This window comes from Scyliorhinus canicula, chromosome 3, assembly GCF_902713615.1.
Source record: "Scyliorhinus canicula chromosome 3, sScyCan1.1, whole genome shotgun sequence".
Lineage (NCBI taxonomy): Eukaryota > Metazoa > Chordata > Chondrichthyes > Carcharhiniformes > Scyliorhinidae > Scyliorhinus > Scyliorhinus canicula.
Genome location: NC_052148.1, coordinates 264,720,471 through 264,744,008, shown reverse-complemented (window position 1 = coordinate 264,744,008; position 23,538 = coordinate 264,720,471). Strand labels below are relative to the sequence as shown.

Here is a 23,538-nt window from a genome sequence, read left to right as displayed (position 1 = left end):
TGGCATCGCAGCCTTCTCAGTTAATTAATTTTATGACAGGTTTAACAAGGAGGTTTAGGAAACGTATGCAGGAGCTCTATAAACTCTTCTGTCTTGGCTCAGTTGTTCATTAACCTTTGCAGGCTGCAAAGGAAACAGTTCAGGGTTGTTTTTCCCGACTTGGTGCAACAGTCCAAGCTTTGCGAAATTCCATGCAGTTCCTGGCCTGACTGAAGAGCACAAGGAAGATATATAAAGCAACAACAGCTGACTGAATAATGTACTTTTTACACACACACACGTATATGAAAATCCTCACACATTCTTCCTTATGTCTCTGTAGAGAGGCTGCCTGACTTTCTGAGTATTTCCAGAATGTTTTGTTTTGTGTTTTTATTATTCATCTTTATACATGCTCTGGTTGCTGTTAGGATAAGGATGTTTTTTTGGGGTGAGTTGCTGTGTCCATTCTATGATTCTGTGGATGGAGAACCTAGGTTTTTACTTCTTTGTTATTCATTTACGGGATGGGGGCGTTGCTGGTTAGGCCAGCATTTATTGTCCATCCATCGTTGCCCTTCAGAAGGTGGTGGTGAGTTGCCTTCTTGAACCGCTGCAGTCCTTGAGGTGTAGGTACACCCACTGTGCTGTTAGGGAGGGAGTTCCAGGATGTTGCCCCAGTGACAGTGAAGGAACGGCGATATATTTCCAAGTCGGGATGGTGAGTGACTTGGAGGGGAACCTCCAGGTGGTGGTATTCCCAGGTATCTGCTGCTCTTGCCCTTCTAGATGGTAGTGGTCGTGGGTTTGGAAGGTGCTACCTAAGGAACCTTGGTGAGTTACTGCAGTGAATTTTGTAGATGGTATACACGGCTGCCACTGTTCATCGGATGTGGAAGGTTTGAATGTTTGGAGAAGCGGGGGGCAATCAAGCAGCTGCTTTGTCCTGGGTGGTATTGAGCTTTTTGAGTGTTGTTGGAGCTGCACTCATTGAGGCAAATGGAGAGTATTCCATTATACTCCTAACTTGTGCCTTGTAGATGTGGACAGGCTTTGGGGGTCAGGAGGTGAGTTACTCACTGTAGGATTCCTAGCCTTTGATCTGCTCTGGTAGCCACAGTATTAATATGGCTAGTCCACTTCAGTTTCTGATCAATGGTTACCGCTAGGGTGTTGATTGTGGGTGATTCAGTGATGGTAATGCCACTGAATGTCAAGAGGTGGTGGCTAGATCTTCTCTTGTAGGAGATGGTCATTGCCTGCCACTTGTGTGGCACGAATGTAACTTTCCAATTGTCAGCCCAAGCCTGGCTTTTTTCCTGGTCTTGCTGCATTTGGACATGGACTGCTTCATTGTCTGAGGAGTCGCGAATGGTGCTGAACATTGTGCAGTCATCTGCGAACATCTCTACTTCTGACCTGATGATAGAAGGGAGGTCATTGATGAAGCAGCTGAAGATGGTTGGACCTAGGACACTACCTTGAGGAACTCCTGCAGTGATGTCCTGGAGCTGAGATGATTGACCTCCAACCGCCACACCCACCTTCCTTTGTGCCAGGTATGAATCCAACCAGCAGAGAGTTTTCTCCCTGATTCCCATTGACTCCAGTTTAGCTGGGGCTTCTTGATGCCATACTCGGATAAATGCTGCCTTGATGTCAAGGACAGTCACTCTCACCTCTAGCATTCAGCTCTTTTGTCCATGTTTGAACCAAGGCTGTAGAGGTCAGGAGCTGAGTGACCCTGGTGGAATCCAAACTGAGCATCCGTGAGCAGGTTATTGCAGAGTAGGTGCTGCTTGATAGCACTGTTGGTGACTCCTTCTATCACTGTACTTAACAGGAATGGATCAGATGTCTGCTTTGAATCAGTGGTTGATTCCTGGGGTCTGTCAGGATGAGGAGGGAAAGACAAAGATCTGACAGCTGTTTTTGCTGGAAAGGGATTCAGAAGTGTATGTGCGTGCTCGTGTGTATGTACATATGTTGTCTTGGGGGGAGTACTGGGGAGGGGTGTGGTGGGAGAGAATTTCAGCTCTGACTGAGGAGGGTTTACAGAGAAATTCAAGAAGGTGGCTCACCACCTCCTTCTCAAGGGCAATGAGGAATAAGCAATAAATGCTGGTCTCGCCAGCAACACCCACATCACATGAATGAATTTACAAAACTAGTTCAAAACGTAGATGAATTGAACTCCCAGTATATGGTCAAACACGTTTAAAACAACACAGCATCTAAAACACTGATGCACAGGAATAGATGGTATCTTTTTGCAAGAGGAAAAAGGAATAATATACTGCTTGGAATTTGAAGATTGATGAAGGTGCTAAAAGTGTGCGATCAACACTGTGTCATATTCATGGGTGGTCTCTACCTGTTTTGCACTCGCTGTCAACAACAAAAAATCCTTTTCCCACATTCCCAGGCAATTGTGTCTAAGGTTAAAAAAAAATGTGGGTTCAAATAATTTAATTCAATTTATTTGCATTTGTTTTCCTTAAGAGTCTGTAAAACGTCCACTCTGACATTTGGGCCGGCTAAATATCACTGAAGTTCTGCACTTCACTATGCAGTAGTGTTGTGGTTATATTACCGGGCTCATAGCAATCTAGATAATGTGCGTTGTAATCCGGACAAGGGCAGGCTGAGAATCGGAATTCAGTTTAACGAGTCTGGGAGAAGGACGCTGCGGTCAGTAATAATGACCACAAAACTGTTGGATTGTTGATAAAATCCAATTGGGTGACAAAAGTCCTTCAGGGGAGGAAGCATGATGACCTTCCTTACCAGACAATGTGAAAAAGAAAATAGGTTGGGATGTAAAACCGGTGTGTTGATTCTCTATCACATGTTTTGTGCAAGACCAGTTGCATTTCTATATATACTTGAGCAATTAAACATCTCTAACATATTGTGGTTAATAAGTCTGGCAGTGTTCTGGAGGCATGAGCTGGCTCTTCGCTCACTGTAGTTTAGCGCTATTAGCACACTGAGCTAAAGGCAGCAGCTGAGCCAAGTACAGGGCCTACTACAGGGAGCTGAATTAACCGACACAGTCGATCAGTAAAGAGCTCGGGTTCGATTATCTACCTTTAGCAGAGACAATATATGCAGTAGCATGAACAGGTATGACAGTCAACTCTCTCTACCTTTACTATTCTACCCGATCACCATTTAATGTTGGCAGGACGGCAAGGTAGCATAGTGGTTAGCACAGTTTCTTAACAGCGCCAGGGTCCCAGGTTCGATTCCCGGCTCGGCTCATTATCTGTGCGGAGTCTGCACGTTCTCCCCGTGTCTGCATGGGTTTCCTCTGGGTTCTGCAGTTTCCCCCCACAAGTCCCAAAAGACGTGCTTGTTAGGGGAATTGGACATTCTGAATTCTCCCTCAGTGTACCCGAACAGGCGCCGGTGTGTGGTGACGAAGCGATTTTCACAGTAACTTCATTGCAGTGTTAATGTAAGCTTACTTGTGACAATAATAAAAATTATTATTAAATGGGTAGCACTGTCCCCTCTGAGTTGGAAGCCTTTGGCTTCAAGTTCCATTCCAGGATTTGAACATTAAAAATCAATCCAATGCAATATGGCAGTAGTACCATGCTGTACCATGCCCTTTTTTGGATGAGTCCCCATTGTTCTCTCAATGAAATGAAAATCGCTTATTGTCACGAGTAGGCTTCAATGAAGTTACTGTGAAAAGCCCCTAGTCGCCACATTCCGGCGCCTGTCTGGGGAGGCTGGTACGGGAATCGAACCGTGCTGCTGGCCTGCTTGGTCTGCTTTAAAAGCCAGCGATTTAGCCTGGTGAGCTAAACCAGCCCCTAACGGCTATGAAAGATCTCCAAGGCATTATTTCAAAGAAAAATGACCCCCAGTTTCCTTGGCAATATTGATGTGTGGCAAAGGACATTCACACCACACAAGTGCCAGGCAATGACCAATAAGGGGCAATCTAACCAATTCCCCGTGACATTCAGCAGCATTCCCATCACCGAGCCCCCCATCCTGACCCAAAACGCAACCAGACATTGGAAAACGTAATGAATATTTCACATAAACCAGCTTTCTGTTCCAATTTAATGCTGGATTGTTACCTGTACATGCACTGCAGCAAGGACATTTAGCTGCCTTTTCATCACAACGATTCACAAACCTGTTTTTATTTGTCAGTGCAACTTTGTTCACTGGTTGATGAATCAGTGATTAATGCTTGTTGGCATCGAAGAGGTTGCTTGCCATTTTGGTGTCAAATGGAAATTAGTCAGATGTAAAATGCACAGATTTTGTTTGCAGCGGGGATCAGGTGTGTGTTTGGCTCCATGTTTGCACCGGAGATCGTGAAACTCCAGAAATACTTGACATTTCAAGACTTGTTAACAAACCTTTGATGACACAACGCTAGTTGACAAAGCAATGACTACATTAGGCAATCACGCTGAACCCATGTGCTTTTTAATTTTGCTTCGTCGATATGGTGAGCAAATATCTCACAAACATGGCTATTATTTTCAACAACCTCACTATGACACCTTCACTTAATGCAGCCATGAATGTTTTGGTGCGCTGTTGCACAACAAAGCTGTATGGAAAAGTTTCATTCTGTGTTTCGAGGCTGTGTTTTTATTAATCTGAGAAAGGATTCCCTACTGTGCTGAATGTCTTTTGGAAGCACTGAAAATGTCAGTTTTCTTCCTTATTTAATCAAGCATCTAATTATTTTGCCAACTCTTTGCTAAATACTTTAAAGGCTTTGCCAACTGTACAGTTATAGGCCCTTTCCAACCAAATGATCTGATCTGCATTGGCTGACTTTTGGCTGCAGTTAAGCGCGATTACTCATCACCGTTAAAGTGAATATAATCATTTTGCCTTGGTCGATTTTCTCTTACTTACAGCAACTGGAAGACAATCGGAACAGATGTTGTGGAATACAGAGCATATGTGGTGCTGACGTGAACACATATCTCTCAATGCTTTGCCTTGCATGTGGAGATAATGTGTATTTAACAGTGCTCCAAGGAACTGTTCATTCACATGTCCGTGAAATAAAACCTGTCAACCTGCACCAAGTCAAAATACTCTGGGGAAATGGGTTTGAAAGCTGATAAATCCCCAGGGCCTGATAAATCCACATCACAGAGCACTAAAGGAGGTGGCCATGGAAATAGTGGAAGCAGTGGTGTTCTTTGTGATTCTTGTTATCAGGATGGATGTTGTAGTGCTCACAAAGACCACAGAAGCCAAGTTCATTCACAAAGCTATCATTTATTTATACTACTGAATTACTGACTTACGCCCATTGTAAACAATAGTCTATCAATCTACAATCTACACTCAACTACTGGTCTCTACACTCTTATCTATAATTGTACTGTCCTCTCTAGCTCTCCTCCAGCTCTCTCCCAGGAGTCTGTGAGTTTATATAGTACTGCATCTAGCTCCATCTTGTGGTTAATTATGATATGACACTCACCCTTTGTATTCTGAACATTCCCGTAATGTCACAGAAGCGTTGGTTGTCATATTCCAAAATTCTCTAGATTCTGGAACCGTCCTGGCAGATTGGAGGGTGGCAAATATAACCCTGCCATTTAAAAAAAGAGTGAGAGGGAAACAGATCATTACAGACCATTTAGCCTAATATCGGGAGTAGGGAAAATGCTTGAGTCTATTATGAAGGATGTGATAACAGGACACTTAGAAAATTTCAACGGAATTAGACAAAGCCAGATTGGATTTATGAAAGGGAAACCATGTTTGGCAAACATTATCTTCACTCCCAGCTGAGCGATGCTGAAGTTCTCTAACCTCAATGTTTATCAACATCAAGATTTGATTGACTGATCCTGGGCCACTTCAAACAGAATTATGTGCTTTCCAATCACCTCCCTTCATGGTTGCATGATCTTGAAGTGGTCAGCTAGAAACTGACAGCACTTAACTCTGTTTGAAGTGGTCCAGGAGCTGTCAATTGAAGCTTGACATTTATAAACATTAGATCACTTCAGAGTTCAGATGAATGGAACAATGCTGACTGCTGGGGTGTGGGGAAGCTATCATTCACAGCCTAGTAAAATCACAATAAGATAAATGAATAAGTGGCTTGGAGATCAAAGATCTGACGGGGCTCAAACCCAGCTGAGTTGTTTTCTCTTTCCAGGAATTGACCAGTGCTGCTTCCTCCACCTGAACCAGCAGGTGTGAGGCAAGGTAAAGTTGATATAGCTCCAGATGCTTTCCCCTTTGAGGGGGAGAGCTGACAGATGGTGGTTTAACCTGAGGATCACCACATCTCAGGTGAGAGGCAAGGTTGGGAAGGGTAGGGCTTCATGAATAATCTCAGCTGATATGGGAATTGAATCAATACTGATGGCCTTGCTCTACATCATGAACCAGCTGTCCAGCCAAATATGCTGAACCAGCCCCCAACCAGCAGGTGTATTTCCCAGGTGAGTGTTAATTTTCTTTCACTGCCCCTGTCTGGACCTCTCCCGAGCTTCCTGACAGGGGTCTCTTTTCTGGGTGGTTTATTTATTTAGGGGGTCTCTGGTGGGGGTGAGGGTGGGCAGGTCTTTTTGGGGGGAGGCGTGGCCCTCGGTTAGATTTTGGGAACAACTCCCTTAAAGAGTTACCCCTTGGCCCAACGGGAGGTCCACCGCATCAGGGCCACATTTGTCAAGACCAGTAGTAGTTCTTGCCCACATGATTGCCGAGAGGACCAGAGAGTCATGTAAGCCCAGAGAATATGGTGCCCGGCCCGCTCAGTGGATGCAAATGAGACTTAATGCAAACCCTGGTCCTGACGGCAGCGAGCGGCTGGAGCATCGAAACCATATCGACACTGCGACGCTGGATTCTCTGTCTCATCGATAACTCCGCTACTGGCGAGGCAGAGAATCGAGTCCAGGGTTTATTATTAATTTTTTATTTATTTATTTATTTATTGATTAAATAATGCAATTAGCTACCCTTAGCTACTAGCTGATGTATTGGACAACACAGTTACAAAGCATGATGTACAGTATGCCAGTCGAGAAACACAACGCTATAAAACGTGGCTCGCGTTCGATAAGTGGCCTCAACCGGCAATGCCGGGGACACACAGAGCCCTGTTTTGTGCAATGAGGAGCTCTGCTCATCAAACTCCCCAGCACAGCGAGAGACCGGACCCCCAAAATGACCCCCAACCCCCTCCAAGGCACCATGAGAGGGTCCCACACCCCCCTCACACCCACCCCAACACCCACGCTGGGCACTCCCGGTCCGATTATTCCCACGCAAAAGATGCCAGCTTGGCACCTTGGCAGTGCCAACCTGACACCCTGGAAGTGCCTCTGCCAGCTGGAAGTGCTACCTGGGACCTTGGCAATGCCAGGATAGTACCCAGGTGGAACTGTTAAGGTGCCAGCGTAGCAGTGCCAGGGTGCCTGGATGGTAGTGCCAGGGTAAAACCCTTCACAAAGGTCATGCACCTAGAGGCTTCCGATACCCTGGAAGTTCCATCTGGTCCTCACTTGTGGAGACCAGTACTGAACGGTGCTCGCCCAAGATCTCTGAGGCAAAGGAGATTGATCCCACGCCTCGGGCAACTCGGGAATCTACACATTAAAATGAGGCTAGCTGCCTCGCTGTAATACTCAGATTTGCAAAAAAAAGTGATCCCGCGCACAATGGGCAGGATTTACATCGCAATGTCTCGCGAGGTCACGTTAGATCTCACGAAGTGTTGCGAGCAGGGTAGATCGCGGCTTTAATCGGCCATGCTGCGCCGCGGCGATGAGCTGCCTTTCGGGCACAGAGTGGCCATAAAATTGCACCCGTAGAGATGTCAGAGAGATGGAATGCCATGGTTGAGATAATGTTGAGAAACACTCGCACAATGGTGTCCAATGGTTCAGGAGGCATGGCTAACGTAAATCCAGCCTTATTATTCAAATGTCCGTTGCCCTTCTCTGGAACCAGTTATATTGGGCACATTTACGGGGCTATTACTGAGTCTGACTCTTTGACGGTTTCTCAGGCAAACGAATTCTGAGCACATCATTGCATGTTAAGCGTCATGTTAGCTCTAGTTATTATTACAGAAAGCGAACTTTGGGTCAGAATCGCAGCAATGAAGGAAACCATTTGGCTCGTTGAGTCTGCACTGGCTCTCCGAACGAGCAATTCACCCAGTACTGCTCCTCCAAACATCTCCCCGTAGCCTTGCACATTATTCCTATACAGATGATAATTCAATTCCCGCTGGAATGCCTCGACTGAACCTGCCTCCACCACACAGGCAGTGAATTTCAGATTGCAACCACTCACTGCATGATAAAGGTTCTCCTTATGCCTCCATTCTTTCTTGCTCCCAATCACCTTAAACCTGTGACCTCTTGTTTTTGATCCTTCCAGAAATGGGAACAGCTTCTCCCAGTCTACCCTATCCAGACTCCTCACGATTTTGAACAGATTGACCAAATCTCCTCTCAATCTTCCCTTCTCCAAGGAGAAAAGTACCAGAGGTAGCAGCCTGTACATAGAGCGGCATGGGGAAATGGTGTTGTGGACGGGTCTGCCTGCTCCTCACTTACAGGCAGGGCCGGTTTTAAGCCTATTTGACCAATTTCATCAAATTGGGCCCCGCACCTTAAGGGGGCCCTGCGCCAGCGGCGACAGAGTTACCGTTTGAAGCCTTTTCTGTATTCTAAGAGGAACTATAGCTTTTACTTTTGGGGAACGCACCGCATTACCGTTGACAAATCCTTCAGCCCTGCGCCGCCAAATCCTTCCGCCCAGGTAAGTAAGTTTCAAAATTTTAGTATATCAAGCATTTAATGTTTTTTTTTGGTTAAAGATGAGCATACTACACGAAATATAAACATACATAAATTTTTACTTTTGTAGAGTAGGGGCCCCGCCATCACTTTTCTAATTGGGCCCGCATTCCTAGCACCGTCCCTGCTTACAGGTAATCTAAAAGCCAACGTGGGAAGCTGGGAGACCATGACGCAAGGACAGACAATATATCGGGCGAGACGGGGACAAAACCGGAGCACTGGGAATGGAGCAGAGTTCAGGCTATACTGCCGGTAAGCTTCAGATTTAATATTATCCTGCTTTAAATGCAAACCAAGGATTACTTGTGCACCACAGCCATAAGCAGAAAGCCACTCACTACCCCATGGTGATATTAATGCACCATGGCAGCGCTGAACCTGATATTATTCCCCCAAGCGATTATTTTTCTTGAAGTATAATGAAAAAAAAAGATCCATTTTTATAAGTCGCACAAGTGGCTTGTAACCTTTAGATGAAAAAATATATATTGTAAGACTCCGATAAAGAAGTATCCACAAACGGCAATAACATACAAAACTGAGGTACTGTTCGAATCACTGAGCCTGAAGTTCTATCCAGCAGGAGGCATTGATTCTATTAATTGGAGATCAGCTAACTTAACTAGAATTCAATGTAATGTCTGCAGTACATGGCGGTGAGGGACTGGAGAATGAAAATAATTGATCAAAATACCAGATAAATTACACCCATTGCATTTCCTTCATCTACGCTTCATGTTATTCCTTCAGAGTTCTGTAATGATCCAAGAGCACGTCTTTTTGAAATCCATGTTAACAAGACTGTGGGCGTGATTCCCCGTCCCCCACGCCGGTTGGGAGAATAGCGGGAGGGCCTCCAACATTTTTCATGCCCTACCGCTATTCTCCCCCCCCTCGCCCGACCCATGTCACGAATCGCCGCTCGCCGTTTTTTACGGTGAGCGTCGATTCTCCGCGGCCGATGGGCCGAGCGGCCGGGCCTTTACGCCCGTTTTTTCACGGCAGAAAACACACCTGCTTGCTGCTGTCATGAAAACGGGCGCTGGATGCCCGTTTGGGGCATCCAGAGACCCGTTTGGGGCGGGAGAACCACCGTTGTGCTCGGGAGGGGACAGGCCCACGATCGGTGCCCACCGATCGTCGGGCCTGCGTCCAAAAGGGACGCACTATTTCCCCTCCGCCGCCCGACAAGATCAAGCCGCCACATCTTGTCGGGCGGCGGTGGAGAAATGCAGAACCACGAATGCTCGGTTTCCGTCAATGACGTGGTGACGTCACCGCGCATGCGCGGGTTGGAGCCGGCCGCGCGTCATCTTGGCGCGCAGCCTTAACGCCGGTCATTAAGGCCGCGACGCCGTGATTCCCGGGGTCCCGCTCCTAGCCCCGATTGGGGGGGGGGGGGGGGGGGGGAATCGGGTCCTGGGAACGGGCGTGAAGGCTGCCGTGAAACACGGCCGGTTTCACGGCAGCCTTTACGACTCTCCGCATTTGCGGAGAATCTCGCCCCGTGTTTCTCCATGCAAAATGTTCGCAACTGGAGTACCTTATAGGACGAACGTGTCAATTATTTCCTATCCTGTGAAAAGAAATTCACTGTTCCCAAAATTAACAATATTACAACTTTTAACCTTTCAAAGACAGAATTAACATTTCTACAGTGCACAGTGTGAGTTCACATCCTAAAGTGCTTTACAGCCAATGTAACGCAGGAAATATGACACCCAATTTACACACGGTAAGCTCTCCCAAACAGCCGTTGTGGATACACATCTCCAAGAACAAAGAAATACAAGCAAAATATGGTGGTTGCTGGAAATCTGAAAGAAAAATAGAAAATACCGGATGAACTCAGCAAATCAGGCAGCTTCTGTAGAGAGAGAAACAGAGTGAATCTTTCAAGTCCATGGGCCCGATTCTCCGCTCCCCACGCCGGGTGGGAGAATCGCGGGAGGGCCCCCTGACTAATTTCACGACCCCCTGGCGCCCCCCGTGATTCTCCCACCCCCCGCTCGGAAGAATCGCCGCTTTTCACGGCGACCGGCGATTCTCCGACCCGGATGGGCCGAGCGGCCTGCCGTTCGCGACCGTTTCACGATGGCGGCAACCACACCTGGTCACTGCCATCGTGAAATCGCCGTGAGATGCCCGTTTTGGGGCTTGTAGGGGGCCTGGTGGGGATTGAGCACCACGACTGTGCTCGGGAGGGGACAGGCCCGTGATCGGTGCCCACCGATCGTCGGGCTGGCGCCTCAATCGGACGCACTATTTCACCTCCGCCGCCCCGCAAGATCAAGCCGCCACGTCTTGCGGGGTGGCTGAGGTGAAGACGGCCACCGCGCATGCGCGGGTTTGAGCTGTCAGCCGTCGTAACGTCAGCCGCGCATGCGCGGGTTGGAGCTGGCCAACCTTCGCATGCGCGGCTGATGTCACATACGCGCCGCCATCACGTCACTCTCGGCGCGCCGCCTGGCAGCCGAGAGTTACGGACCGCTGCTCCTAGCCCCGCCGGGAGGGGAGAATAGGGGGCGAGGAGCGGCCTCTGAGGCCGTTGTGAAACTCGGCCGAGTTCACGACGGCCCTCCCGATTTTTCCCGGGAGCGTAGAATTCCACCCCATATGACTGGTTTCTCTCTCCACAGATGCTGCCAGACCAGCTGGTCCATCCGGCCTTTTCTGTTTTAACTCCGAGATCTATGTTTTTATTTTTAATTTGGAAGGACACTGGAAACTTTTTTTAAAAAGGTCATAAGTTCACTTTGCACCATGAGCAAACTGCCTTTTCCAAGAATTCACATGACTTCAGTTAAATGAATAGCAAGGCACCTGAGGAGAAAATAACTTTTTTTTTAAACTTTAATTGCTAAAGAAAGAAACTATCGTTTTCAGAGTCTCTGATGACCTTCTGGAAACAAATTGACTGAGATAAATTTCTGGTTTGAACTTGTTGTTTGGTCTCAGTTGGCATTAGGATGAAAGAGAGATAGTTGCCCAACTTGCTCTTTCCTGACCCATCAGTATTCAACTAGAAATCTTCATCTCAATATAACTCTTTTGTATTTGTAAACCTAAGAGACTGAGATGAGAGAGAGATCCCAAGAACATTGATCCAACTCCAGAGGATGGTGAACCTGTGGAACTCTTTGCCGCAGAAGGCTGTGGAGGCCAATTCGCTGAGTGGCTTTAAGACAGAGATAGATCGGTTCTTGATTAATAAGGGGATCAGCGGTTATGGGTAGAAGGCAGGAGAATGGGAATGAGAAAAGTATCAGCCATGATTGAATGGCAGAGCATAATCGATGGACTGAGTGGCCTCATTCTGCTCCTATGTCTTATGGTCTCCTCTGCACTAAAATTCCTTTGGAAAGAGCTTCCAGACAACTACTGTGACCAACAGTCTATATTCACATGCAGGAACATAAGATTGACAGCGTCAAAACCCTTCAAACTTAACACTCTTTCATAAAGTTTCCCGTTGGCCAAATGGGTATTTTTCCCTTAAACGTCAACCTCGGCAGAGATCCGAGGTGGGATTCTCCGTGGGCCGATGACGAAATCGCGAAACCCGTTTGGGTGGAGAATCGATTTTGATGTTAAACTCACGGCGGCAACGGTGTCAATGCATTCCGGAACGCACATACAGTAAACACCGTTTGCATATCACTAGGGGACCTGACCCGGTATTCACCGGGGTCTCCGCGATTCTCCGCCTCCGATGGGCCGAGTTCCTGACGGCGCGGTTCACTTGTTCGCTTTTAAAAATCATAAAACTGGCCTTGTGGCTGCTGAGGGAGAGAAAGGGGTATGGAAAGTATCCCACATCGCCATAGTGTGCTGACAGTTTTGCCGCTGGACGCAGGGCTTCTGCCAAGGCTGGGAAGAGTAGAAGGAGGTAGCCAGGAGGTGGGCTGTGGGGGTTGGGGTGGATGGGCACCGAGCATCTTTGCCGCAGCCAGCAAGGCAGCCATGCAGCTGTGCATGCCGCTAACAGCCCACTGTGAACTTAGGGTCACGGGTCGTACGGCTGCCCCCCCCAGGTCACCCCCCTAGATGCCCTCTGGCCCCAGTCGACCCATCAGCTGTATGGGCACGCTCCAGCACAGCCAGTACCATCTTGTTGGCTGGGATGAGTGTGTGTGGGGATTGTAATGTGTATGTGCGGCTGCAACTTGTCAGCCTCCTGAGTGTCAATCACAGACGCGTTGAACGCCGCACCGTTTTTCATTGGAATCGATTGTATTCCACATGGCGCCGGTTCTAACGCTTTTGCAGTTGCTAAATCGATCCAGGTTCAGCACCAGTTTGGCTGTTGTGAGAGTCCAGGGGCTGGAATCTCCGTTATTAAGGACTATGTCCCCACCCTCTCGTGAAAACTGGTCTTTTACATCAGAAGAACTGTCCAGTAACTGTCCAGTACAAAACTGCCCTCCAGACTCAGGTTTAGGAGAATTTAGGTGTGCACTTGAAATGCCGGAGCAAGCGCTGGAAAATGGGATTAGGGCAGATAGGTGCAAGATGGCTGGTGAAGACACAATGGGCCGAAGGGCCTCTTTTTATGCTGCACAACTCTATGACTCCATGATTCCCTTCAAATCCCAGTCTGAGCGGCACTGTGCCCTGCCTTGCATTGTCTTCTATGCCAAACCCTTACAATATACCTTCCCCCATGTCTTTATCCAGTGTACCCGTGGGCAGCACGGTAGCCTAGTGGTTAGCACAGTTGCCTCACAGCTCCAGTGCCCCAGGTTCAATTCCCGGCTGCGCCACTGTCTGTGCAGATTCTGCACGTTCTCCCCGTGTCCGCTTGGAATTCCTCCGGGTGCTCTGGTTTCCTCCCACAAAGATGTGCGGGTTAGGTGTATTGGCCATGCTAAATTGCCCTTAGTGTCCAAGTGGGGGTTTCTGGGTTACGGGAATAGGGTAGATATGTGGGCTTGAGTAGGGTGCTCTTTGTAAGGGCCAGTGCAGACTCGATGGGCCAAATAGCCTCCTTCTGCACTGTAAATTCTATAATTCTAATTACAACACATTCCTGTTTATTCAACACATTTACTCCTACCACCCTTTCTCTTCTGATTCCAGTCTCTGTGTTTACGGATTCAGACAGTCTGGAGGTTTTATAGTTTTTCCAGATGGAATTCTCTGACCATTCGCTGCTGGTGGGATTCCCTGGTCCCCCCCCCCCCCCCCCCCCCCCCCACCACAGATTTCCCAGTGGCTTGGGTTGGCTTCAAAGGGAATTCCCACTGACAGCGGCAGGAACAGAGAATCGCTGGGAAATACACAACTGGGAGGCCAGACAATCCCGAACCATCATCCTTATAGCATTCAGAAGACTGGTGGGTTATGTGGTTTTGGACAGACCCTGTTGAATAGGAGGTTGCTTTGAATGTGGTCATTCTGGCAGACATCCGGTTCAACGGAATTTTCTCTTTTCCTTCTTTGGAGTTAAACTGCTCTTTCTCAACTCCCCATCTGCTGTTAATGACGGTCATTTGTTTATCCTGTTCCTTATGGGTCATCTATAGTCTCATTCTAATTTTCTTCCTACGTGTGGTTTACCATGGGAGTTTACATTTCAAGAATAGAAACTTCATTCCGATTGGTTTCACAACTTTAGCGAATTAGGGGCTCCTCCTGTTCCAAACATTTTCCATGTTTTTCAATTCATTTTACGGGATGTGGGTGTCGCTGGTTCAGCCAGTATTTATTGCCCATCCCTAGTTGCCCTTCTTGAACCGCTGCAGTCCCTGACGTGTAGGTATACCCACTGTGCTGCTAGGGAGGGTGTTCCAGGATGTTGCCCCGACGACAGTGAAGGAACGGCGGATATATTTCCAAGTCACGGTGGTGAGTGACTTGGAGAGGAGCCTCCAGGTGGTGGTGTTCCCAGGTATCTGCTGCTCTTGTCCTTCTAGATGGTAGTGGTCATGGATTCGGAATGTGCTGCCTAAGGAACTTTGGCGAGTTACTGCAGTCCATTTTATTTATGAAAGACAGTGGCGTAGCGGTATTGACGTTCGACTAGTAATCCAAAAGTCCAGAGTCATGGTCTGGGGACCCAGGTTCGAATCCCGCCATGGCAGATGGTTAAATGTGAATTCAATAAAAATAAAATCTGGAATTAAAAGTCTAAAGATGACCATTGTCGATTGTCGTAATCACCCATCTGGTTCGCTAATGTCCTTTAGGGAAGTAAATGTTTTATCCTTATTGTCGTGTTATGTACACTGGTCTAACACTGGCTGCAACTGGATGCAGCTCAGATCAGAAAGATACTCCAGACCTTGAAGTTAGTTCAATCAGGTTTATTGAACTAATAGCACAGTTAGCACAGTTCTCTGTGAGTTCGACTCTCTGCTAGCCTAAGTGTGGTTACCCTGTCTGACTGAACCAGACTAACTCTTAGCCACGTGGTGGAGGTGTGAGATTGTAACAACACCCTTGACTGACACTCTAGATGTTCATCAGTGGAAAGAGGCGGTGTGTCAGCGCCTCGTGTCTTTTATAGTCAGATCCCACCCGAGTGTCCTGCCTGCTCATTGGTCATGTCCTGTTCTCTATGTCCATTAGCTGCTTGTCTGTATATCATTATGTGTGTGTGTATCATGACAGATAGGTTCTTGATTAATAAGGGGATCAGGGGTTATGGGAAGAAGGCAGGAGAATGGGGATAAGAAAATATCAACCATGATTGTATGGCGGAGCAGACTCAATGGGCTAAGTGGCCTAATTTTGCTGCTGTGTCTTTTGGTCTTAATGCACGCTGGTCAGATTTACCATGCTTAGAAATGTGAATTGACAACCCATTCTTCAAAAGCTGTCCATCAAAGGCAAATGAAATCAGCACCGAGTGATGCAGTGCATATCAGCAATGCAATAATTCCCGGAAATAGCCATGAAATTAGATTTTGCCGCCGTTTAAACTGCCTCCACTCTTTTGCACTGAAAATTAAATTGGAGTCATTTCAAGGGAAAAGGGATAATTTGTCCATTATAGTTATAAACAAAGGAGAAACAAATCAATCTATTCAGCCTGAGGCTGCTGTTCTGCAGAAAATGTTTTGCGCGCAACAGGCAAGAGGTAGAGATTTGTTTGGGTGGCCGGGAGTGCAGGGGAGGGAAAGAGAGGAGAATGTGGGAAACGAGCGTGTCAACAGACAGCAAAATAATAAACATCAGACAAAGGGGCTGATAAGAGAAATTATAGCTGTGTCTGCCACTGCTTTTCAGTATTACATTTTATTCTTTGATTTGACAATGAAAACAAGAAAAGGACCGAATTAAAAACAAAATGCCAAAAGCGTTGCTGCAAGCTTTTTTATTGGTATTTTTTTTAAACCGCAAATACAGGGTCCATTTTTCATGGAAAAAAAAAATCAATGCACGCCAATCAGCTCCAAGTAAACAGAAACTCGAGTTCAGAACTGTCCATGTGAGAAATCCCTGATTGATGTAATAAGCTAAAAGGCATCACGTTGAAAATGCTGTAACACCTTGAAGATGGTCATTCAAAGTGCACGTGTTTTAATGCTGTGTGTCACACAGGAGAAAACATCAGTTATAAATCTAACATACTGACAGATTAGATAGGCATGACAAGCAAGTACCTTCCCATCACAAGTCTGGAGGGATCGCCATAGACCACGCTCCCTGAATTGCCCCAACATACTGTGGTACTCGGGTTGAGGTGAAACCCCCCCCATCAGTCTCCCAATTTTATTTTCCACATTTGTCATTTTTGTGGGGAGGCTTTGGCGTAGTGGTACGGTCACTGGACTAATAATGCAGAGACCCAGAGTAATGCTCTGGGGTCCCAAGTTCAAATCCCGCCACTGCAGATGGTGAAATGTGAACTCAATAAAAATCTGGAATTAAAAGTCTCTAATAATAATCTTTATTGTCAGAGGAAGGCTTACATTAACACGCCAATGAAGTTACTGTGAAAAGCACCCAGTTGCCACATTCCGGCACCTGTTCAGGTACGCAGAGGGAGAATTCAGAATGTCCAAGTTACCTCACAGCACGTCTTGTGGGAGCAAACCGGAGCCCCCGGAGGAAACCCGCGCAGACACAGAGAGAATGTGCGGACCCCGCACAGACAGTGATCCAAGGCGGGAATCGAATCTGGGACCCCGGCACTGTGAAGCAACAGTGCTAACCCCTGTGCTCTAGTGATGACCATGAAACCATTGTCGATTGTCGTAAAAACCCATCTGGTTCACTAATGTCCTTTAGGGAAGGAAATTTGTCGTCCTTACCTGGTCTGGCCTATAGGTGACTCCAGACCCACAGCAATGACTCTTAACTGCCCTTCAAGGGCAATTAGGAATGGGCAATAAATGCTGGCACAGCCTGCAACACCCACGTCCCATGAACAAATAAAAAATAGTTTCAAATATATAAAAATACATACATAGACAACAAAATCTCTGCCATCTATAAACTGAAAATGAAACACAATGATCAGAATTCTACAATCTCCCACCAGCAGGCTTGTAGCTGTAAAATTCTTTGGGTGACATTCCCACTGGGCTCATTCCCACCCCAGCCCCTCCACAACTTTACAGTGGGGTAGGTGAGACCAAGATAGGCCGGAAAGCCAGCTCCCCACCCTTGTCCTAACTGAGGTCCTGGAGATATGCTGGCTTATTCTTTCAGTTTGCTGCCAAATTTGCAACTGCCGATTGAGTGAACCGCAGAGAAATCCTCCCTCAAGTATCAATGAAGGAAATCGACCAGCACAAACAACGGAATCTGGTCTTTCAACGAGGCAGAAGCAAGGACAATTACACAAGAAAATAAGCATTATTTTCAGAATATTTGGCATGTCAAACAATCTCCCTGATGATTACTTTGCTGCCATGTATCATCAGAATTTTAACAGTTCGTTAGGAGTCCGACAATGATCCAGCTTAATTTTTCTTTTTGAAATGAATTATTTTAATATCAATGTTGGATAAAATTCAGGAGAAGGGGAGAAATCCTCGTTTGAAGGGAGCACTGGGTTCCTGATGAATTGGTGTGACATCAGGACACCATAACTGTACTTGATCCGAATGAAAGCAAGGGAAATTCCTGATATTTCTATTCCTCTCGAACCACAATAGCCTGCAAATCACATTACTGTTTGAATAGGGTCTTCATGGCTGCAAATCAAGTCTGCTGCTCTAATCAATTAGTCTTACAGCACAAATGGTTCATTATTACAGCGCACTGACATTTCAGAACAATTTAATTTCCTTCCAGAGTAGTTTCATATATCAGTAATAAATAAAGCCAAATCTTACTGTCCTCAACTAGTCAAAATATTAATGCTAAGAGCACAGCAATAGCCAGCAGAAAGGCATAAGCAATATAATCACTGAGAAGGGGAAGTGTTCATTACATTTATGGACCAGTGGGCAAAAAAAAAAATTAAAAATAAAATTATTTTCTCGCAATATCGGGAAGGTATAGTGCTGGCAGGGGCTGGTGAGAATGAAGTGCTATTTAATATTGAAGCTCTGAACTTCAATTTATAGTGTTCGATTCATACAGCGATACCATTGCTGCAGTAATTTAATTTGTTTTCTGATACATTTTATTTCTTCCTGGTTTTAACACAAACATTCTGGTCCCGTGAGGGTAGCTGAATGGCAATGCTGCTGAATGAGGAGGCTCAATGTCCAGACAAATGCACTGGAAACACAAGGTCAAATCCTTCTACATCAACTGGTGGAAATTCAATTCAATTAATTCTGAAACGTCTGGAAATAGGAAAAAGAAAAGCTCGGCTCAGTTTGGTGACCTTGAGTGGGATTCTCTCAGGCCACGGCGGGCTGGAGAATCGGTGGGCTGGGCGTGAATCGCGCCACGCCGCCCCGGCACCAGAGAATTGTCGCCAGCGCGGTCAGTGCGGCACCGGTCGGGGGACGCCAAAACAATCGGAGTCCCACCGGCGGCGTCCACATGTGGTCTTATCCGGCGGGACCTCGCGTGCATCTTTTCGGGGGCGGCCTGGTGGGGTGGGGCCTACCGATCGGCGGGCCGGCATCTCGGGCTGGGGGCCTCTTTTGCTCCGCGCCGGCCCCGTAGCCCTATGCCATGCTGCTTCGGGGCTGGCGCGGAGAAGGGAGCCACCGCGCATGCGCCGGTGGCGGCGCACATGCGCAGAGCCACACCGCACATTTGAGGCCGGTTTCGGCAGCTGGAGCGCCATCGGTCGGTCCAGTGCCGCGCTGGCCTCCTGAAGGGCTCGGAATCACTGCTCCTGGCGTTCACGACAGCGTCAACACTTAGCCTCAGGATTTGAGAATCCCGCCCCATATTCTTGAAAACCTATCTGATTCACATCAATGTCCTTGCCTCGTCTGGCCTACATGTGACTCCAAGTTGACTCTTAAGTGTGGAAGAGCCCAGCAAGTCACAAACTGTTATAGAAAAGTGTAATAGCAGCACTGTTCCTGCACCTAGACCACATGGGCTGCAATGCTTCAAGCAGGTAGCCCACCGCAACCTTCCAAACGGAAATTAGGATAGGCTACAAATTCTGGCCTTGCCAATGGCACTCATATCCAATGAGTAAATAAACAGTTGTCACAATTCAGAAACTCATGAAGTGCTTTTGAAGGGTGATCATGAACTGATTATCCGATGGTCCCAAGGATCCTCTTATTGCAAACGAAGAGCAGGCAGATCAGTTTGCGATTGGAAAATGTCTTCATGCTATCTTTTTTTTCCTCCTCTGTGATTGTAAATATGCATTCCCGTACCAGCCTCCCTGAACAGGCTCCAGAATGTGGCGACTTAGGGGCTTTTCACAGTAACTTCATTGAAGCCTACATGTGACAATAAGCGATTTTCATTCATTTCATTTCATGGGAAGAACTCCTGTTATTTGTTCAAACATAATCCCCTTCTACCAGTTTTATGCATTGTTCAACGTTGACTCCAATTGTACAATTGTATTAATGATTGCTTCTGCTCAATATGGAGTCAGCACTGAACAATGGAACAGAAAATCCAAAACCACTATGCTGCTCGTGTAAAGCACTTTAGAAACGCAAAATAAATTACATGACTGCCACTGGAAATGGAAGAATATAGCTTTCAGGAAAAAATTGAGGGGTTGGAGACTCTTCTTTAAAATGACTTAGTGGTGGCATAGTACTAGCTTTTAGAATTATGAATTGGTTGGATAGGATAGATGTGGAGAGATTTTTTCCATTTGTGGGAGAATCCAAAACTAGGGCTATAAATACAAGATTTCTCCTCAGAAATCACAGAATTTACACTGCAGGCGGCCATTCGGCCCATCAAGTCCGCACCGGCCCTTGAAAAGAGCACCTCACTCAAGCCCACGCCTCTACCCGCTCCCCACAACCCAGTAACCCCACTTCACCTTTTTTGACATCTCATTGCTTTTTACAAGAAACCAGAGTGTGGGCACCTCCATACCTTGTCTCCTTGCATCAACAAAGAAAAACAACAGATCCGATGATAAATTCCCCTGACTTTCCATGAAAAAAGTTTGAAATTAGTCAGTCATAGATTTCATAGAATTTACAGCACAGAAGAAGGCCATTCGGCCCATCGTGTCTGCACCGGTTTTTGGAAAGAGCACCCTACCCAATACATCTCCACCCTATCCCCATAACTCAGTAACCCCACCCAACACTAAGGGCAATTTTGGACACCATGAGCAATTTATCATGGCCAATCCACCTAACCTGCACATCTTTGGACTGTGGGAGGAAACCGGAGCACCCGGAGGAAACCCACGCAGACACGGGGAGAATGTGCAGACTCCGCACAGACAGTAACCCAAGCCAGGAATCGAACCTGGGACGCTGGAGCTGTGAAGCAATTGTGCTAACCACTATGCTACTGTGCTGGCCAATTGCGTAGGCCACCAGAAGAGTAGAGTAAGATTTTGGCTTCACATTCAGGCGTCCCTCCCCCCTTTCAGTGTGTACCAAAGACACCAAAATGACTCCAACATGTTCCTTTCATGGATATAAGACCTGTCTGCACCTTAGCAGGATTTAATCAACATCATAAAGATCCCAGGAAAGAATAATACAAAATATCTTGACCCCGAAGCTCTAAAGAGACACAGCTCAACCGAAATATGGGGCGGTAGGATTAACCCTACTGCCGCACTGTTATTACCAACTGGATGCATCCTCCTCAGAAAGAAGAACTGCCACCAAGGGACTGTGAGTCAAATGCTCTTACTGCATTTTAGGCCCACCTATGAAGACCTGTTTCCACCACCCACCATTCAGCAATGACGTCACCCAAATCTGTCATGATTAATACACAGATAATATGAAAAGACGATGGATAACCTGGACACAGCACAGCCACCATACATAAGAAGCATCCCTGAAACACTCGAGGTGCAGGAAAAAAATATTAATTGCAATTAAGGTCTTCCTTTAACAGGATAAATGACCAATAAATTAGACAACATAATCGGGAGAGAGTTCTGGTCAAAGTTTCTAAAACTTCAAAAATTGAGGATTTGAGAATCCTGAGCCGCAGACTATCAATCCAATTCCCTGCCCTTCGTGATGGATTCAGTTTTCATGTTTTATATTGAACAAATTACAAATTGTTAGAGAGAGAAAAAAAAAGAACACGCAAAAGTTAACATGTATATTTACAGGTAAGCAGCTTCGTAATAATAACTGTGGCCTCCGGCCTTTAGCCGGCATACATATTTTACATTCCCCAATATGGCCGAGGCACATGTTTATTGGCATTTATTTACAGTTTGGTTTTGGGCCTTAGCTAGCCGTCAAACCCCCATAACGAACCCGTAGCCCCCCCCCCCCCCCCCCCCCCCGCTCCCCTCCCCCCCGCAACCTTCCCCCGATTCCCATCCATTTTCCCCTGATTCTTGGCCACCTGACTATTCTTCCTCTTGTTCGTTGGCCACAAACAGGTCCCGGAACAATTGCATGAATGGCTCCCACGTTCTGTGGAAGCCGTCGTCCGACCCTCGGATGGCGAATTTGATTTTCTCCATTTGGAGAGATTCCGAGAGGTCGGACAGCCAGTCTGCAGCTCTGGGCGGTGCTGCTGACCGCCAGCCAAACAGGATTCTACGGCGGGCGATCAGGGAGGCACAGGCAAGGGCGTCCGCCCTCCTCCCCAGGAATAGATCTGGCTGGTCTGAAACCCCGAAGACCGCCACTATCGGGCATGGCTCCACCCTCACCCCCACCACTTTGGACATAGCCTTGCAGAAGGCTGTACAGTACTCCACAAGTCTGGGGCAAGACCAGAACATGTGGGCGTGGTTGGCCGGGCCTCTTTGGCACCGTTCGCATCTGTCCTCCACCTCCGGGAAGAACCTGCTCATACGGTTCCTTGTTAAGTGGGCTCTATGTACCACTTTTAGATGCGTCAGGCTGAGCCTTGCGCACGTGGAGGTGGAGTTGACCCTATGTAGTGCTTCGCTCCAGAGTCCCCACCCTATCTCCATCCCCAGGTCGTCCTCCCATTCCCTTCTTGTTGCGTCCAGTACGGTGTCGTCCCTTTCTACCAGTCGGTCATACAAGTCGCTACAGTTCCCTTTCTCGAGGATACTTGCGTCCAGTAGGTCTTCCAGTAGTGTCTGTCTTGGCGGTTGTGGGTACGTCCTTGTCTCCTTTCGTAGGAAGTTTTTGAGCTGGAGGTACCGCAGCTCGTTCCCCCCAGCTAGCCGAAATTTCTCTGTCAGTTCGTCCAGTGTTGCGATCCTGTCGTCCGTGTATAGTTCCCTGATTGTCAGTGTCCCCCAGTCAGTGCTGGTGTGAACCTATGGTTGTTGCAGATGGGAGCCTTGTCCGACATTTTGGTCAGGCCAAATTGCTGCCGCAGTTGGTTCCAGGATTGGAGGGTGGCTGTCACCACTGGGCTGCTGGAGTGTTTTTTGGGTGGGGATGGGAGTGCTGCCGTGGCGAGGGCCCGGAGGGAGGTCCCCATGCCGGAGGCCTCCTCCGCACGCACCCACTCGGCATCTGGCTCCTGGATCCATCCCCTTACTCGCTCGGCTGTTGCCGCCCAGTGGTAGAATTGTAGATTCGGGAGAGCTAGCCCCCCCCTGGATTTTGTTTTTTGTAGGACCTTCTTTGGGATCCTAGCATTTTTACCCCCCCCCATACGAACGCCATGATAAGTTTGTCCAGCACTTTGAAGAACAGTAGATGGATTATTGACAGTGTCACAGGATAACGCCTTTAGGGTTGCAAGATGCATGACATGATTCACTCAAGTTGCCTTTTATTGCCTTCGAACTTCATCGAAGCCTCGATGCTTGAGCTGCGTCACCGCCAAACTGTCCTGGAAAAAGGACATCCTCACTGCCTCGTGGAGCCAGGTCCCAACATGCCTCGCCCTCTCCAGGACCCTCTGCCGATCTTTAAAATTGTTGAAGTGAATGATTATAGGTCTGGGATGTTGATTGTCATTTGGCCACAAAGACAGGATACGGTGCCCCCTTCCCAATTTGAAATGCCCAACCTTCGCATCCAGCCCAAGAAATCGTAGAAGTCAGTTCTCAACAAACTTAATAGGAGCCTTACCCTCCACTCCCTTAGGCAGACCGATGACTTGGATCTTTTTTCTCCGACCTCGGTTCTCCAAATCTTCCAGGATTTCTGACATGCCACATAGCTGGTTTTTCAAGGGTTTGATACACGCTTCAGCTGAAGAAGCAACATTTGTGATGTTCAGGATTCTTTTCTCCCTTTCATCACGTTTTCAA

At 47.3% G+C, this 23,538-nt stretch overlaps 1 protein-coding gene across 1 annotated transcript in view; it reads right to left on the bottom strand.

Annotated features, from left to right (window-relative positions):
* ccser1 (coiled-coil serine-rich protein 1) overlaps positions 1-23,538 on the bottom strand; it is a 1,211,351-nt gene that overhangs the window by 750,207 nt on the left and 437,606 nt on the right. Inside the window, 1 exon segment of the mRNA XM_038792749.1 lies at positions 5,456-5,566. Within this exon segment, the coding sequence (XP_038648677.1) occupies positions 5,456-5,566 (111 nt within the window).